Here is a 12,151-nt window from a genome sequence, read left to right as displayed (position 1 = left end):
GGAACGGCAGCGCGGGGGCGGCGGGCGGGCGGGGAACCGCTCCCCCGCGCGGGGCGGCGGCCTCGCGCGATTGGCTGGGGAGCGCCGGCGGGTCCGTTCGCGTTTCCGCCCCCCCGGCCGGGGCCGTCGCCAGGGCAACGCGGCCTTGCCCTTGGGCCTAGCGCGGCCGGAGCCCGCCCGGCCCGGGCCTGCAGCCATGCAGCCGTGGCGGCGCACGCTGGCGGCGGCAGGGCCCTTCCTCCGGACCGCCGCCGCCCCCCGCCCTGCGCCCGCCCGCGAGACGCGCGGCGCGGCGGGCGAGCGGGGCCGCGGCGGCGCCGCGCTGGCGGCGGGGCCCGACCTGCGGCACTTCCTCGCGGGGGCCGCGCCGCCGCCCGGCGGGCCCCAGCCGCTGCCCGAGCCGGGGCCGTGCGTGGCGGCCGGCCCTGCCCCCGCGCCCAGGAAAGGTCCGTGCAGGGGGCTGTGGGAGGAGGGTGCCCCCGGCCCCGGGTGCTCCTGCTCCTGCTCGTGCGGCCGCGGCGCCGCCGCGGTGCTCCCCGGCCGGGCCTTCCCGCTGCCGGGCCCCGGGGCAGGCGGCTTTCGCCGCGCCAAAAGCCGTAGCTCTGCGGCATAGCCGCGGGGCGACACCCTCGGAGGCGCTCCCGCGTCCCGGCGACACGGGCAGGGCTCGTCTGTGGTTTCGGCTTGCCCTTTCTGCGCGGGTTGGAAGCAGAAGTAGCTTATGTGATGCATGAGTGGGAGCTCGCCGATGGCGAGACTGAGCTTCTCTTGAACGCTCATGGGAACAGCGTGCGTGCGAGATAGTCAAGAGAGGTTTGTGCATTGCACCTGGCTGTGTCTTTATTGCAGTGTACCTGGAGACCTACGGCTGCCAAATGAATGTCAACGACACGGAGATTGCGTGGGCCATCCTGCAGAAGAGTGGCTACACGAGGACGAAGGCGCTCGACAAGGTGAGGTGCCTGTAACACAGGCCTTCTGCAAGGGCTTTGTACCAGTGCCACGTCTGTGAGTCCCTCCCCTAGGGAGAGTGGAGAGGCAGATTTTATCGAGTGTTTTCTGCAGTCTTAAGTTTGTGGAGTAAATGAAACTACTTGATAAGCACGATATAAAGCTGTTGGATTTTTATTTCAGTTACACTGCTGGGTTCTATCTCAGTTGGAAAGGGGATTGGACACAGCAGCATGCTCCTGACTCATCTTTATCCAAGTTTACTTCTACCATTGGGTGGAAGACTTTGTTGGTCTACTGTTGTGTTTTCTTGCTACTTTGTTGAACCCCACTGTGTGTTTGGGCAGATTTTATTCACTGAGTAAAGTGGGTTTGATAGTCTGCCTCCTCATGTGGCTTCTTGTTGGCTTTTACAAATTCTACTTTTTTCTTGTCCTCAATCTAGGCAGATGTGATTCTCCTCGTTACCTGTTCAGTGAGGTAAGAAGCTTTTTGTCACTGCTGTTTTTTGAACAGTTTTTAAGGCATTTTCATTTGAAGACCAAGGTAGTAAATATATTTTATGATAAAAGAGACTGCAGACGTGAAACTGCCATTTAGTTTAGAGTTAGGTGATGCTACTGCATACAACATTAATTGTGCTATAAATTAGCATTCCACATAGTGAGAAAAATCTCTTTGGTAGTGTGTGCTCTGTGTATAGGTCATGAGCATTAGAGACTGGCACAGATTTGCGCTTCTTTGATATTTGTTTATCTTTGTCCTCTTGAAGTGACTGTCATTGCAGTACAAGGTCCGTACTACAAAAATTTGGGAAATATGTTTCTGGGAAATACTACAAAAATTTGGGAAATATGTTTCTGGGAAATTTAGGAATTTTATCTATAAATAGAACTTTACATGCTTTCTCAAAATGAATGCAAAATGCTCATTGTTGCTTGTGAGGTATCTCATACTTGCTGGCTAGGTCAGGCTTTCTGTGCAAGAGCTTTATCGCTGAGTCATTTCCACAGTGTAGATGTTCCCAAGCAAGTAAAATAGTAGTAGGTAAGATAAAGTCAAGACACAATATGCACACCACAAACAGCAGTTCTGTGGGCAATTGGATCAATCAGGTGAATGGTTCCCTGTATTTAGTTAATTCCCCTCACAAAGCTTTTGTGCCTTCAGGTTGGAGGTGGTGTGTTCAAGTGCAGCCAGTCAAAATGATCACTGTTTTCCTGTCTTCCCAGGGAGAAAGCAGAACAGGCTATCTGGAATCGCCTGCAGCACCTCAAGGCTCTGAAAGCCAGGAGGCTTCAGACTCGCTTACCTCTCCACATTGGGATTCTAGGTACCTGACAGGACATGCAGCTATGGGGAACATAACACCGTTGTGACGCATCCCATCACGCTGTGTTTCCTCTCCCTTTTTGGTGGCATCAAGCCTTTTCTGCAGGGTGAAAGCAGCTAGTGAAGGGGTGCAGAGGTGTCACTGAGGATGGGCACTTCCTCAAAGAGACCATTCTCCTTTGGCGGCAGGATGCATGGCTGAGAGGCTTAAGGAGAAGATTCTGCACAGGGAGAAGCTAGTGGATATTGTGGCAGGCCCTGATGCATATCGTGACCTCCCTAGGCTGCTGGCAGTGGCTGAATCTGGCCAGCAAGCTGCTAACGTCCTGCTATCACTAGAAGAGACTTACGCAGATATTTTGCCTGTCCAGACTAGTGCAGGTGGCAAAACAGCATTTGTGTAAGTACCTTTTTTTCCTGTGCATGTTTTTATGGTTCTAGTTTGGAAACACTGTTGTGCAGAACAGATGTGTCAGTGACAGTAGCTACCCAAGAGATAAAATGCTTGGTTGCACTCACTCCCAGCAGCCCAGAGACACCAGTCTACCAGACTGTTGCTTCTTTGCTCTCTGACTGAGCTCTGGAGAGACTGACCTGTGCTCTGGCTGGCTGTAGGCTTCTTTTATTCTCCTTTGAGAATGTTGGTTGTCTGAGCCTGGTGCTGCACCAAGTGATTTCTGTCCCATTGACATGCGTGCCTTTTGAAAATCTGTGCCACTGTCATCCCTGCCTTCTGCTATGTCCTCTCCTATGTTTTCCTATTTAATTTTTCTAATCCTCCATGTATTGTCACTACCGTTGATTTTTCTTCCGTTTACTTTGTACAGTTTTGATAATAAGATTCTCAAACGTGAAACGGACTCTGTTCAATCTGGCTACAGGGTACAGAGGGACAGTTATCACCCTGTATGATGCAGAAGGATCTTTCTTTACTGCCAGACTGCAACACAAGTCTATGTCTCGTTAGCTGCTTTGTAAGTTTTTTGAGTGGAAATGTGCAGAAGAGATTAGGAGGTGTTAGCTAGGAGCAAGCAGTAGTCAACTGTGACTGGAACAACATTTAAGGGAAAGCTGCAAAACTGGGTTCAGAGCTGGTACTATGTGCACTGCCAACCAAGCGTTGGTATTGGGCTGGCTGAAGGCAGAAGTGCTGGGCCAGGTCAAAGCAGGGCAGGATGTGACATGGGTGGTTCTTCCAGAGTGGTCATAATACTGACTTGTATTTTACCACTCTGCAGATCCATCATGCGGGGCTGTGACAACATGTGTAGCTACTGCATTGTACCCTTCACCCGTGGCCGTGAAAGGAGCCGGCCCATTGCCTCTATTCTGCAGGAAGTGAAGATGCTCTCCGATCAGGTTAGGCAGAGCCTCATTCCAACTATGCCACAGTGGGGTTCTCAGTGAAAGTGTTTTTTTCAGTGGTACCTTTCACCAATGATGCAGCCTTTATCTCTGGAGATAAGGTTTCCGCAGGGTTCTACCAGTTGCTTTTTAATTGCCCTTGTAATACTGTGAGACAGACAGGGAAAGGAGGGCTCCCCTTGGGGACTCGTCCTTGAAGTAAGAGTAAAACCATGGGTGCTTCTGCAGCTTTAGCCTTCCTGACCAAGTTCTTTTTCTTTTTCCTTTTTTTTTCCTTGTCTGTGTTTATTTTTGTAGGGTGTAAAAGAAGTGACCCTTTTGGGTCAAAATGTCAACAGCTTTCGAGATATGTCTGAGGTCCAGTTCCAATCGGCTGATACCCCAGTCCTCAGCCGTGGCTTTAGCACGGTCTACAAAGCTAAACCAGGCGGCTTGCGCTTTGCACATCTCCTAGACCAGGTCTCCAGAATTGACCCAGAAATGAGGATCCGTTTCACCTCTCCACACCCCAAGGATTTTCCGGATGAGGCAAGTGTAAAATAAACACCTGGACCTCTGCTTGCAGGCAGGTAGCTGCCAGCTGTTAGATGTGGATTGTGCCTCCTTCCCAAAGGGAGCAGCTGGCCTGGGAGTAGGGGTATATGTCTGCTGAAGCTGACAAGTTTGCAGTTTTCTGGGTTTTACTTGGGGAAGATTCTTTCCTTTGGCATTCTGGCAGAGTTAGGCCACCTACAAGAGTGTTTTCTGAATGCTATTCACAGGTTCTCCAGCTTATCCAGGAGCGACACAACATCTGCAAACAGCTTCACCTCCCAGCCCAGAGTGGAAGCACACGAGTCCTGGAGGCCATGAGGCGGGGGTGAGCAATGGCCATGGAAAGTCCTCTACCCTGCCCTTTGATTTAGGGTGCCATTTCCTCCTCACTGATGTTGTGGTTTTCTGACCAGCAAATCCACGTGTTGTTTATTGCAGATACACGAGAGAAGCGTATTTAGAGCTGGTACACCATGTGCGTGACTCCATTCCAGGTACGGGCTCCCTTTGGCTTGATCTGACCTTGGCACGGTTGTATCATACTGTCTGTTCTTGAGCGTAGTGTTCTTAAGAGAAATGTAAAGCTGTGTGTCTGTGGCAGGAGTGAGCTTGAGCAGCGATTTTATTGCTGGGTTCTGTGGGGAGACAGAAGAAGATCATCAGCAGACTGTGTCCTTGCTACAGGAAGTCCGCTACAATGTAGGCTTCCTGTTTGCTTACAGCATGAGGCAGGTGAGTGCAGGATCTTGTGGAGAAGGCTCACTTCTCTGTATGGTCATCTTGCCTACATTCTCATTTTCTGTTTTGTCCCTATTTCCTGAGTGTTGTTTCTCATAATCTCTTTGAAACTAATACCTAGAGACTCAGTATGTTGGTGGGGCTTTGTGCTTACGTGTAGCACTTTAAAGACATGTGAGGTTGTTTGGTGCTCATGGTGGGCAAGAGAAGAGAAGCTACAGGGTTTACTGCCTTTCAGCATGCTCTGCAGTGCAACTTTTATGCCTGTAAAGCTTCCAGCTCCTCTGGATGAGCAACAAGGTTGATTGTTTGTTGGGTTACCTGGTTCTGCAGACACTCCAGAGTGATGGCAGTGAAGCAGCCATGTCTGTGGGGACCTGGCTGCGGGTACATTTGTCTTTACTAGTGAGAAGTTGTGCTGATGTAGCTAGACTTGGGTCTATTTACAGAGACTTTCTGTTAGTCAGGGCTGGAGAGAACTGGTGAATTTTCAGAAGGTATATCCAGCAAAAGAGGTGATGCTTGACAAGTTTCCATTAAGATGCTCTCCAAGGCATAAGAGGCTGGTGGGGAAGGAGGGTAGGAGGTTGGAAAGTGTGAGAAAACAAAGGAGTATGGATCAATTTTCAGAACATGTGACTAAAAATAATAGCATCCATTGCCTGTCTTTCTGGACAGCTAGGCAACAGACACATATATCACAAGAGCTGCAGAACCTTTGCTTTTTGCAGCCCCAAATATTCTGTCACAACCTTTCACCAAAAAGATGGTGCAGAAGGAATGTGAGGAAATCAAGGATGTTGCTGGTGCATGGGATTCTGGCAGAGCAGCACATATAGTAGCTAAAGATTGAGATTGCAAATATAGCATGTGACCCATGAAAAGCTGTTGCTTGCTTGAAGTGCAGCACAGCTGGCTGAGGTAAGACCAGGTTATCATCTCAGGTTGTCTAGTTCTTAAGGAACCACACTTACTTTATCTGTTTGCAGAAAACCCGGGCATATCACCGGCTGCAAGATGATGTGCCTGCGGACGTAAAGCGGAGGCGGCTGGAGGAGCTCATTACTGTCTTTAGAGAGGAGGCTGCAAGGACCAACAAAGCCATGGTGGGCCACTCTCAACTAGTGCTGGTGGAGGGGGTGAGTGTGCCTGGAACACAGACTTGTTCTTCTCCCTACTTGCTGGTCAAGAGGCTCTTAGTCTATATACAGCAATCTCTCTTCTATCTTTCCATCTCACCCTTCCCCACACACTCCTAGACTCCAAGACCAGATCTGTGAACTTAAGCAGGCAGCCTGATTTTCCAGAGTGTTGAGTTGAGCACAAGATGCTGCTAAGTAAATGCATGATCTCTTTGGCTTAGGGCTTTAGCCACCTTACTTCATCCAAATTCAAGGACATCCATCAGGGAAGTCATCAGACTTGGAAGTCTGTATGACACAGAGTGTAGAGAGGTAACTAGATGAGACTAAAATGATTAATTATGGCTTGTTGGCATGGCACAGACAGCATATTAGGTCCTTCATGCACTTGTGAAGATGAGGCTCCTATCTGAAGGACTGACAGTCCTGGAAACAGATGGGATAGGTTAGAGACCTGTCTCCAGTCAAGCACTGAATCAGTGCAGGTTTTCAAGTACTGGCTTTGGTGTGTGACTCTCAACACAGCAGCTGTGGCCATAGGACTTTGTTACACAGCATGCTTAACAGTGTGGAAAGTGGATTTTAATACTGCCAATAGTGCTCAATTAATTCCTGCTGCGATAAAGCCCAGCAGTGAATCAAAGTTATTGCCACTCTGGTAATGTTCCCTATCCTTCTTCCAGCCCAGCAAGCGCTCTGCCTTGGAGCTGTGTGGGAGGAACGATGGCAACATCAAGGTGATCTTCCCTGATGCCGAGATAGAGGATGCTGCAGACTGCAAAGCTCTGGTCAGGGCCCAGCCGGGGGACTACGTGTGGGTGAAGGTGACCTGCTTGGAATGCTTGTTTTCTTGGGCTGTTTTTCCGGCACAGTGCTGTTCTCTGGAGCAGCTGCTGCCAGGAGAGCCTAAAATTGAAATGGATCTTCCTAAGCATCTTTGTTCCTAAGGACTGTTGTGCTGTTTCTTTCAGGTAACCTCTGCCAGCTCTCAGACCTTGAAGGGAGTTCCGCTTTGCCGTACTACCCTCTCCCACTCTGCAGCTTGTTGTTGAAGTATCCCTGCTGCCAGTGGTCAAAAGCAGCAGATTTCCACAGGAAGAAACAAGGAAGTTTGGTCAGATGGAGATGGGGGCAGAAGCAGGGTTTTTTTTTCCCCTTTTGGCAACAACCTTCTCCCAAAGATCTGTGCAAGTTTGTAGGCAAGAGGGATAGAAGCTGTGCATGGACTTGCCAAACCCAACTACTACATGATCCTGTATTTTCACTGGCTCTCTGAACCCCCTCCCGCCCCTTGCAGGTCCATCTCTGTCTTTGATCATGTTCTTGGTTTCATCACAGCCTGAGAAACTGATGTCTGCAGAGCAGGTGCTTCCTACTAATTCAGCTGAATTTTGGAGCTGCAAAAACCTGCAGCACCTAGAAAATACAGCTCCAGTTACTGCTGGAGAGGGACAGCACAAGGGGACAAACTGGAAGGGAGAAGTGGTTGGTACCAGTTTAAATAGCTAGTAACATCTGGAAGTTCCTCTTATAACTGTTTTTCAGAACTTATAGTTAACCCTGGCCGTGTTGTCATAGTCCATATTTGTCTCCTAAATTCAGACAAATAGCTATAACTTGTACTTGCAGCTAAACTCTCTTGCGAGATGTGAGACAGAATCATACCTTTTAATATAGATAATCTTGTTATTGAAGGAAAAGATTGTAAAGGCTCTATCCAGTGAGAAATATTGAAGAAGCTGATCAAGTCTTTGTAAAGTAGTTCTGGCATAAATTTTGTAGGATTTTTAAATTAATAAGAAAAGGTTTTGCTATAGTCTTTTCTCCCCCTCCACTGAATCTAAGATACAATTGTATCTCTGAAAACAGCATGGTTCACTGAGTATTTATTAGACCTTAACTTAAGAAACAAACACATTTTGCTGATTATCCTAAAGCTAATTCTCTACTTGTAGAGGTGAATCCTCTAACTGCACAGTCAGCACTAATTAGTGTGGGGTTTGAGGTATTAAGAAATACAGTTCTATTCAGCCATCCTGCCTCCAGAGAGAATAGTGTCCTAGGCCCAAATTCATGAATCAGTTCACAGGCTCCTGCTATCCAGTGAGTGAAAGCCTTTGACAAGAAGATTTTAAGGAAACGAGAGGGGCTATGTGATTTGAAATACCAGTGGAAGAAGCAGAATGTAAGCATCATTACTCAAAAGTGACAGGTACCAATGCCAACGTGTGCTTGCTAATAAAAATAACTGGGTTAATTACCCTGCAGCATCTTCCAGCTCATTTTTCTGGTGCATGTTAAAATCTTAGCCAGCACCTCCTGAGAAGGGCTGACATCCACCTTTCACTGTTCATTTTGACCATTTCTCCATGAACACCCATTTCCAAGTGAGAAAATCTGACATCAGTGCACCCTCCCCACTCCACTCAACTTTGAAGTGAGCTGTGGTCATTTTACAATCATTATTTTAAGAATGAGAGTCTAATGAGGAGGAGAGTTGGGTTTTACATTTTAATGAGAAGGTGAAAATGCTCACTGCACAGACTCCCCCAGGAGCTGTAGTACTCACCATTTGCCTTGCCTTTTTAGTTTTTATAGACCTCAGGAGCCAAGGCTGAGGTTTTAAGGCTGCAAAGCATCCATTAGGATGACCTTGGAGGCTGAGTTAGTCATTTGGCACTGCCTGAAAGCAGGAACGTTTTTATCCAGGGGCTAGAGGTGTTTCTGTAAGTTTCTGTATTGCCCATCACAAGGTTTGCTCCTTGAATGCAGCTGCTGTGTAACCTCTAGCCTGTCTAATGCTCATTCTTGTACATTTTCTTTCTCACCTTCAGCAGGCAGGAGAGTCTAGGCAAGAGAGTCTCAGTCCCCCTCAATGATTTATACCTTTCTACTGTGAGAAGCTGAAATGTTTTTATATTTTGGTACCTCACTGATGAAAGAAAGATTTGTTTTGCCAGGATTACTGCTGTAAGACAACTGTGGGTCCAAATCACATTGTTGGTTAGTGTGAACACCTACTGCATCTCTATCGCTGCGTCCTGTAAAGAAACACAAATATAAGAATTGTTACCCAGAGTCGGTAAGAATACCACAATTTGTGATTTATTATCAGCAAAGAGGCCTGTTAGGACTTTTTATCCAGAAGGTAGCATTTAAAAATGTTGATTTCAGTCAGGTTTCTAAGTCTCAAAAGATTGATCTCATTAACGAAGCTCAGTCTTCACTGCTACTCTCCCAAACTCCAGGAGCAAGTTCTGGTATGTTCCTGAGGGGCTATGTGAGACTCTAGTTACACTAACAGGGTATAATTTGAAAGCTGGATTCTACTGTGGTTCTTCTGGAAAGGAGCTGAAGCTACTCCCCTGTCAGGATCTGACTGCTTCTGATGGGCAGTGTTTTGTTTTAGGAATGACTAGGTCTTCCTCAAGTTAGACCCACAACTCAAGTCCCTTCTTTTCCAGTAGACCCAGCATTGCTCTGTGCTCTTAACCCACTGTTCTGTATACACCTTTGGGAAGAAAACCACTGGTAATAACACCAGTCTAGAAGTCACCAGCCTCAGGAAACAAAACAAAACAGAAATGTCCTGCAATAAAGCTATTTATTCACATGGCTTTGGGGCTATTTGCTTGCACTTTCTGTTCTTTATATTCCCAGCTTCCCAAGTTCATGTTCCCACTGTCGGGCAGAGGGGATTTTCCAAGTCAAGAAGACCATTGTTTAATCCCTACCCTGAACTATTCCTACAAAATACTGTATTCAGAAAACATATAGGAAGAGAGATGAAAAAGTCACAGCAAAGATGTACTTCCAGGTCATTTGCTAATATAACTTCTTTAGGTAATAGCTGGGGAATTAAAAGAGGATGTACACGAGAACCACAGAGTATTACCATAAAGCCTTCAGTAATGAGCCCACGAGTTGCACTTGCTATGTACAGAAATAGAACAACTCAATAGAAATCTAGGGCCAGGGTGATAGAACATACTTGACATCTACAGCGCCTGAGCCAGGCGGCGATGGAGCTGCAGAAGGGTGACAGTTCATTAGGAAACAAACAAACCTTCCAGAAAAACAGATTAAACTCCATCCGCTGAAAAAAAGGAAGGCTGCTTCCAGCATGCGAGAGCCTCTGGGGAGCTTAGTCATATGCACAAATGAGATGCAAAATGGCCCTTAGGACTTTGCTGATGACTTAGACTTTGCACAGGGCGCAGCGTGAGGAGGACTGGCGGTGGCACAACGTGCGAACTCTCTGGAGTCTGGTGTTGATAAAGCACCTGTGTCTGCGGAGCCTGTCTGTGATTATGGCTCTGACTTGCTCCAGCATTACCAGTAGGTAGTGTTGATTTGAATTCAGTGCTGCTGAGAACAGGTCTTTGCTGTCCTCCATGCCCTCTTACAGCTGCGGAGGTGAGTTGGCTGCTGTGATAGCGGATGGCTGAATGACAGTGGTCCTGCCTCGGGCACCAGGCGGAGTGGCGGGCTCTGAGCAGTCCCTCCCCTGCGAGATCAGCCTCCGAGTTGCTTTAATCTAAGTTCTGATTAAAACAGACTCTCATTCTGAGCGTTACCTCTGCTGCCAGAGCAAAGCAGCTCTAGGGCCCTATTCTCTCTCACACTGCTCTTACTCTTCCCACTTCCCCGGAGCCCCTCCTGATTTCCAGCAAGATGGGCCCAAGCTTATAGGTAAGCATTAAATGTGCCTTGATAGTCACACAGCAATTTGCAGGGACAGTAATCACAGCACCAGCGCTCTGACTTAACCATGCACAACCTAGGAGACACATCAGTCTCGCCAGCCTGTCCCACTGCTGCAAGGCACCAAGACCTAGTGTCCTCGGTCTCCACACTCTGGATGTGCTGAGCTGCTTAAGCAGATGTGTGCTTGGATCTAGTCATATTAATATCCTCCTGATTTGGACAGTTCTTTCTGGGAAAAGCAGAGTCCAGTCCAACCTCACCTTCACAGGAGTGTACTCCCTCCTCAGCCCCTGAGCAGGTGTCCCAGGGACCCAGGAGAGAGGAGACGCGTCCCGCCCCTGGTTACGCTTGCAGTGCTTTGTTCTGGGCTGGATGAGGCCCTGCACTCGGCAGCCAGCGAGCACCTGGAGAGGCACTTGGCAGAAGGTTTAGTGCTGGGATGACATCTGCTTTCGAGTGCTAGTCGTGCCCTGAGGCATCTCCTGACAAGGGGATTTCACAACACCGCAAACTGCACGCTTCCCTTTGCCGCTTGCAGTGGATGCTGAGCGAGGCTGGGTGGGCGCAGGAACACACGGACAGCACTACGGCGCGGGCGAACACCGTCGTCGCACAAGAGCAGCGCCCTTAAGGAACAAACCTCCTTGTCCTCTGGTTGTTGGCTCTGCCTACAGATAGGTGCAGAGCGCGCTCCCGGCCAGCGTTCATTTGCTCATCATTGCAGTTTATTAGCCTAAAGACAATCTCATAATAATTCCCCATTGCTGTCTACACTACCCAGCCGTGCCCCATTCTCCGAGACTTTCCGAAGAGCTGCGGCAGAGCAGTTTGCTCTCAGCCACAGCCGGAGCTGGCCGTGCTGGGGCACATCCTCCCGGGGAGAGCCCAGTGGGCTGCACGCTGCTTTCACGCTGCACGCCAACGAGGCTGGGGAAAGAGGTCGACTTTCTCCCTGACGGCAGCTTGTGAGAACAGTCTGCTCTGGGTCGGACACCAAGCTCCCTTTGGCCGACGTGGTGGCAGGCGAGGAGATGCGTGGCCTGTGCGCCGCGACCCCAGCAGCCTGCCGGAGGGGGTCCGCCGAGGGGAACCGCGCTTTCCCTTCCTCGTGGTCCTCCTCCGCTGGCTGCTCTAGCAGGCAGGCTTCAGGCATTTGCAGCCTGGTTCCTCCAGGCCGCCGGGTCAGATGCCCACAGGGCCTTTTCTTCTGGTGCCTTTTCATCACCAACTCTGAAGCTAGCTCTTTGGATAAACCCCAGGGATTTAACACAATAAAAGCAACATTTTAAAGTATCTTACATCCCTAAAATTCATTATATCTTTAGCTCCCTCATTTCTGAGATTGTCTGCTCCTGGGGCCCATCGGGAAGAGCGAGGCTTGG

General features: G+C 48.9%; 1 protein-coding gene across 1 annotated transcript; it reads left to right on the top strand.

The window, feature by feature from the left end:
- The first annotated feature begins 153 nt into the window (after window positions 1-153).
- On the top strand, window positions 154-8,329 carry CDK5RAP1 (CDK5 regulatory subunit associated protein 1). The gene is made up of 13 exons (XM_062589308.1): window positions 154-446; window positions 850-953; window positions 1,397-1,431; window positions 2,184-2,284; window positions 2,473-2,683; window positions 3,522-3,642; window positions 3,946-4,176; window positions 4,410-4,507; window positions 4,621-4,676; window positions 4,784-4,914; window positions 5,910-6,059; window positions 6,746-6,886; window positions 7,034-8,329. Exons 1-13 carry the CDS (start codon window positions 197-199, stop codon window positions 7,112-7,114), a joined length of 1,710 nt encoding a protein of 569 aa, XP_062445292.1. The 5' UTR covers window positions 154-196; the 3' UTR covers window positions 7,115-8,329.
- Window positions 8,330-12,151: the final 3,822 nt, after the last annotated feature.

Source organism: Rhea pennata, chromosome 16 (genome assembly GCF_028389875.1).
Source record: "Rhea pennata isolate bPtePen1 chromosome 16, bPtePen1.pri, whole genome shotgun sequence".
Classification (NCBI taxonomy): Eukaryota; Metazoa; Chordata; class Aves; order Rheiformes; family Rheidae; genus Rhea; species Rhea pennata.
Note: the sequence above shows the minus strand (reverse complement) of the source record. Positions and strands in the feature narration are given on the sequence as shown.

Bases quoted from the DNA above. Each gene is read 5' to 3' on its own strand.
- CDK5RAP1 (XM_062589308.1), top strand. From the start codon at position 197: ATGCAGCCGTGGCGGCGCACGCTGGCGGCGGCAGGGCCCTTCCTCCGG. The intron at 4,177-4,409 runs GCAAGTGTAAAA...TGCTATTCACAG, and splicing joins CCAAGGATTTTCCGGATGAG to GTTCTCCAGCTTATCCAGGA. The intron at 4,677-4,783 runs GTACGGGCTCCC...TGTCTGTGGCAG, and splicing joins TGTGCGTGACTCCATTCCAG to GAGTGAGCTTGAGCAGCGAT.